The 5,870-nt window shown below is 47.0% G+C and overlaps 1 protein-coding gene across 1 annotated transcript; it reads right to left on the bottom strand.

The window, feature by feature from the left end:
* Nucleotides 1–1,572: 1,572 nt before the first annotated feature.
* On the bottom strand, nucleotides 1,573–2,520 carry LOC127052968 (olfactory receptor 52R1-like). Its single transcript, XM_050957182.1, has one exon. It carries the CDS (start codon nucleotides 2,518–2,520, stop codon nucleotides 1,573–1,575), a length of 948 nt encoding a protein of 315 aa, XP_050813139.1.
* Nucleotides 2,521–5,870: the final 3,350 nt, after the last annotated feature.

Raw genomic sequence — 5,870 nt, 5'->3', positions numbered from 1 at the left:
CAGGGGCCTGGAACTCCTGGCTTCTCCTCCAGCTGGAACCTGTCTCTGCTGCAGCCAAAGCCCTGAAACCAAAAAGTCTCCTCTGATGCCCTGGTGCCTCTCTCATGCCCCAGCTTCTTTTGGCTCATCCAGTCTCTGTGTTTTTGAAGGGCTGGACCAACACTTCCTCTCTCTGTTCCCTCTTCTGGGGAGGTTCCATTCCTTCCACGCCCGCCCCTCTGCAGAGAAGCTGGAGAAAACTGTTTTATCTAGAATTCAGTTACTCCCTCCTTCTACTGTAAAAACAGCAAAGAATCCTGTAGCACCTTATAGACTAATAGATGTCTGTTAGCCTATAAGGTGCCACAGGAATCTTTGCTGCTTTTACAGATCCAGACTAACACAGCTACCCCTCTGATATGCCTTCTACTGTGCGAGCTCTCACTGGAGCTAAGAGTATGTCTATACTACCCGCCGGATCGGCGAGCAGCGATTGTCTAGCAGGGAGACGATTTATCGCGTTTAGTCTAGACATGAAAAATAGTCCCCCAAGCGCTCTGCCCTTGACTCCTATACTCCACTGGCACGAGAGGTGCAGGCAGAGTCAACAGGAAGCAGCAACAGTTGACTCACCGCAGTGAAAACACCGCAGTGAGTAGGTCAAAGTAAGTCAACTTCAGCTACGTTATTCATGTAGCTGAATTTGCATAACTTAGATCGATTCCCTCCCACTGTAGACCAAGGCTAAGAGTCTTTAATTTTATAGAGAGATGCCTCTGCCTCAGCCTTCTGCCCCTTCATACAAGGTGGGTGAGAGCAGAATACAGGAAAAGCCCAAAGACATAGGGGATACAGACGGTTTCTATAACAAAAGGTGAGTTAATTGGGTTTCCACCCATCTAGGTTTTACCCAGACACTTCATTTTTTGGCTTCTCTGTCTGGGTGCCATGCAGAGTTCTCAGGTGCCTGGTTTTGAATTAGAAAGTCCAGCCAAGAAAGGGATCTGGCTGCATCTGGTTCCTGCAGGGCAGGGGGGGAGGCATTGGGTCATTAACCCACGCCTGCCCCTGCTCAGCCGGGGCCACATCATACCAACAGGCAGGGTCCTTGTTAGGCTTCAGCAGCTCCAACCAGTCCCAGAGATGAGGGAGCCCAGCTGTGGCAGAGATAGAGGTGGAGAAGATCCAGAGAGTGATGGGAGGAGAGGAGTAGAGAAGCCAGGGACAAGGGTAGGGCAATGGTGGAAGAAATGGAGAATGGGTCTGGGTCTTAATGGACTAAGTAGGGCATGGGAAGGGTCCTAGGGGAAATCTGTGGGGCAGAGGTCAGGGTTTTCAGGGAATGGGGGTCATAGGGTGAAGTCATGGGGTCCAGTTACCAGCAGTTAGAAAGGTGGCAACCCAATGAGTTAATGAGTTCTACACAGTCTGATTCTCCAGTTTCTCACACTGACACAGCACAGTAAGGTCAGGGAAGGGTCTAATGTCTCTCTGGCTGCCCAGTGAGTGATTCAGAGAAGGGGGCCCAGCACCATGTCACCAGCCAGCTCTGCACAGAGCTCGGTCTGAGAGTCAGAGCACCAGGAGAAAACTTTAGGTCCCTTTATGAGTAAAGAGCAGGAGCAGCCTGTCCCTGATCTGCCTGGTCATCACCCCATAGATGATGGGGTTCAGCATGTGGGGCAGCAAGAGGAACATGTTGGCAATGAGAACATGGAAATGTACGGCCACATTCTGCCCAAACCGGTACATGACAGAGGAGGAGAGATGTGGGATGTAAAAGGCTAAGATGACACAGAGGTGGGAGCTGCAGGTCCCCAAAGTCTTGAGCCGGGTGTCCTTTGTGGGAAGGCTGAAGATGACCCTGAGGATCTGGGTATAGGACACAGTGATAAAAATCACATCCAGACCGGTCACACAGAATAGCACAAAGAGGCCGTAGTAACTACTGATGCTGGTGTCGGTGCAAGCCAGCTTCAGCACAGCTATATGCATGCAGTGCGGCTTGGGGATGATGTTGGTTCTGCAATATGGCCACTGCCTCGCCAGCAAGGGAAAGGGCAATATGACCATGGTGCTACGCAGCACCATGGCCAGGCCAATCTTGGCCACCACAGGGTTTGTCAGGATGGTGGAATGTCTCAGGGGGTCGCAGATGGCCACATAGCGATCCAAAGCCATGGCCGCCAAGGTCCCAGACTCTATCGAAGAGATGCAGTGAATGAAGTACATCTGGGTGAGGCAGGCACTGACACTGATCTCCCTAGAACTGAACCAGAAGATGCTCAGCATTTTGGGCACAATGGACGTAGATACCACTAGGTCACTGCCGGCCAGCATGCAGAGAAAATAGTACATGGGCCCATGGAGGCTCGGCTCCCTCTTCACGATGAAAAGGATGGTGAGGTTCCCCAAGATGGCTATGGCGTACATGGTGCAGAAGGGGATGGAGATCCAGACATGGGCCATCTCCAGGCCAGGAATGCCCAGCAGGATGAAGGTGGAGGGATTGGTGAAGTCGGTTTTGTTGGAATCTGACATGGAGTAGGGGAGAAGGTGTCCAACTCTGAGGCAGAATGGTGTCTCCTGTATGCACCATATGTTCCCCTGACTTCCTGTATATGCCCAGGGTCTAGGGTGATGGTCACAATACAAATGCCTGGATGGAGAGACAATGTTAACATGAGACACTACATGCACTACTGGACGCTGTTCTCATGGGTGAAGCAGATCGGTTGCTCTTCACACACTAAAAAATTTTCTTTATTCAGATAAATGTATTATGAACAGCTGGCTCTACTAATGCCAATTCCATATTTGATGGTGCTCCATGAGTCAATAATTCTACATGTCATGGTGTGGGAAACCTTACTAGGCACCAGAAGGAAACACGAGTGTGAATACTGGTTATCCATCATTGTTTCTCAATGCAATGAAATCCAGGATAGAGAGTCCATGCTGAAGGGAGTTCCCCTTCACCCGACTGCTCAAAATCTGAAAATTTAAAACAAACAAACAAACAAACAAATGAAACTTTGCCAAGACTTGTACCAGGGATAAACATCCCAACTAGAACACACCTCTGGAAAAAGACCTGGGAGTCATTGATAGCAGGTCAACAAAACACCTGCTCATTCGCAGTAGTGGCCAAATCAAAGACAATGTTTGGATGCCTAAGAAATGGGTATGTGCTCAGTTTTGATCATCCAGTCTCTAAAACGAGTATAGCATTATAAAAGGGATTTCTGAGCTAGGATCTGTGAATCGGGAAGGCTGCCATATGCGGAAAAACTGAAAAGTCTGGGACTCTTTCATTTAGAGAAGAGACAAAGAAGGAACCAGATGATAGAGGAAAGGAATCAGGAAGGCCAAATCACACTTGGAGTTGCAGGTAGCAAGAGATGTTAAGAGTAACAAGAAGGGTTTTTTCAGAGATGTTAGCAACAAGAAGAAAGTCAAGGAAAGTGTGAGCCCCTTACTGAGTGAAGGAGGCAACCTAGTGACAGAGGATGTTGAAAAAGTTCACGTACTCAATGCTTTTTTGCCTCCGTCTTCACGAACGAGGTCAGCAACTAGACTGCTGCACTGGGCAGCACAGTCTGGGGAGGAGATGACCAGCCCTCTATGGAGAAAGAAGTAGTTCAGGACTATTTAAAAAAGCTGGATGTGCACAAGTCCATGGGGCCGGATGTGCTGCTTCCGAGGGTGCTAAAGGAATTGGCGGATGTGATTGCAGAGCCATTGGCCATTATCTTTGAAAATTCATGGCGATCAAGGGAGGTCCCTGATGACTGGAAAAAGGCTGCTGTATTGCCCATCTTTAAAAAAGGGAAGAAGGAGGATCCAGGGAACTACAGGCCAGTCAGCCTCACCTCAGTCCCTGGATAAATCATGGAGCAGGTGCTCTAGGAATCAATTTTGAAGCCCTTAAAGGAGAGGAAAGTGATCCGGAACAGTTAGCATGGATTCACCAAGGGCAAGTCATGCTTGACTAACCTAATTCCCTTCTATGAGGAGATCACTGGGTGTGTGGATGAGGGGAAAGCAGTGGATGTGTTATTCCTTGACTTTAGCAAAGCTTTTGATAAGGTCTCTCACAGTATTCTTGCCAGCAAGTTAAAGTAATATGGGCTGGATGAATGAACTATAAGGTGGATAGAAAGCTGGCTAGATAATCGGGCTTAATGGGTAGTGATCAATGGCTCCATGTCTAGTTGGCAGCTGGTTTCAAGAAGAGTGTCCCAAGGGTTGGTCCTGGGGCCGGTTTTGTTCAATATCTTCATTAATGATCTGGAGGATGGCGTGGACTACACTCTCGGCAAATTTGCAAATGACGCTAAACTGGGAGGAGTGGTAGATACGCTGGAGGGTAGGGATAGGATAAAGAAGGACCTAGACAAATTAGAGAATTGGGCCAAGAGAAACCTGATGAGGTTCAACCAGGGCAAGTTGAAGAGTCCTGCATTTAGGACGAAAGAATCCCATTCACTGTTACAGACTAAGGACCGAATGGCTAGGTAGCAGTTCTGCAGAAAAGGACCTAGGGGTTACAGTGCACGAGAAGATGGATATGAGTCAACAGTGTGCCCTTGTTGCCAAGAAGGCTAATGGCATTTTGGGCTGTACAAGTAGGGGCATTGCCAGCAGATCGAGGGATGTGATCATTCTCCTCTATTCGACATTAGTGAGGCCTCATCTGGAGTACTGTGTCCAGTTTTGCGCCCCACAGTACAAGAAGGATGTGGAAAAGTTATAAAGAGTCCAGCAAAGGGCAACAAAAATGATTAGAGGGCTGGAGCACATGACTTATGAGGAGAGGCTGAGGGAAGTGGGGTTGTTTAGTCTGCAAAAGAGAAGAGTGAGGGGGAATTTGATAGCTGTTTTCAACTGCCTGAAAGGGGGTTCCAGAGAGGATGGATCTAGACTGTTGTCAGTGGTAGCAGATGACAGAACAGGGAGTAATGGTCCCAAGTTGCAGTGGGGGAGGTTTAGGTTGGATATTAGGAAATACTATTTCACTAGGAGGGTGGTAAAGCACTGGAATGTGTTATCTAGGGAGGTGGTGTAATCTCCTTCCTTAGAGGTTTTTAAGGTCAGGCTTGACAAAGCCCTGGCTGGGATGATTTTGTTGGGGATTGGTCCTGCTTTGATCAGGGAGTTGTACTAGATGATCTCCTGAGGTCCCTTCCAAACCAGATATTCTATGATTCTATGACTCTATAAAGAATAGAACTGACTACATTCAATTGGATAAACAGAGAACAGTTCCCAACCAGTAATACCTATAGATACTTCGTGCTTCAAAAGGGCTTATTCTCCAAAGCTGAAGAAAATATTTTCCTCCCAATCAGTTTTCTTGATAAGACAGGAAAATGGGAATTAAAATTGGAAGTTTATTTAAGAAGAGTTTATTTCAGCAGTTCTCAAACTGGGGGCTGGGACCCCTCTGGGGGATGCAAGGTTCTTACATGGGGGGTTGCAATTTATCATCCTCCATCTCAGACCCCGCTTTGCCTCCAGCATTTATAATGGTGTTAAATAGATTTAAAAGCATTTTTAATTGATTGGGTGGGGGGTCTCACTCAGATGTTTGTTATCTGAAAGGGGTCAGCAGTAAAAAAGTTTGAGAATCACTGGTTTATTGGCTAGCTAAAAAAAATCACAATTCCACAGTCAAGGCAGCAATTATGTGGGGAAAAGTGATATATATAAATTGGAAAACATGAAAAATACATAGCAAGCAATAGAATTGGAAGTTATGAAAATTGATAAAGGATGTTAAAGACATCTGGGAAAACTCCATGCTTTACTGGGCAAAGGATAAGAAAAAGAAGGTTATTAAATATATTAAGAACAAAAGAAATCCTAAAAAAAGCTTTAGGCCAATTCCT

Source organism: Gopherus flavomarginatus, chromosome 1 (genome assembly GCF_025201925.1).
Source record: "Gopherus flavomarginatus isolate rGopFla2 chromosome 1, rGopFla2.mat.asm, whole genome shotgun sequence".
NCBI lineage: Eukaryota > Metazoa > Chordata > Testudines > Testudinidae > Gopherus > Gopherus flavomarginatus.
Note: the sequence above shows the minus strand (reverse complement) of the source record. Positions and strands in the feature narration are given on the sequence as shown.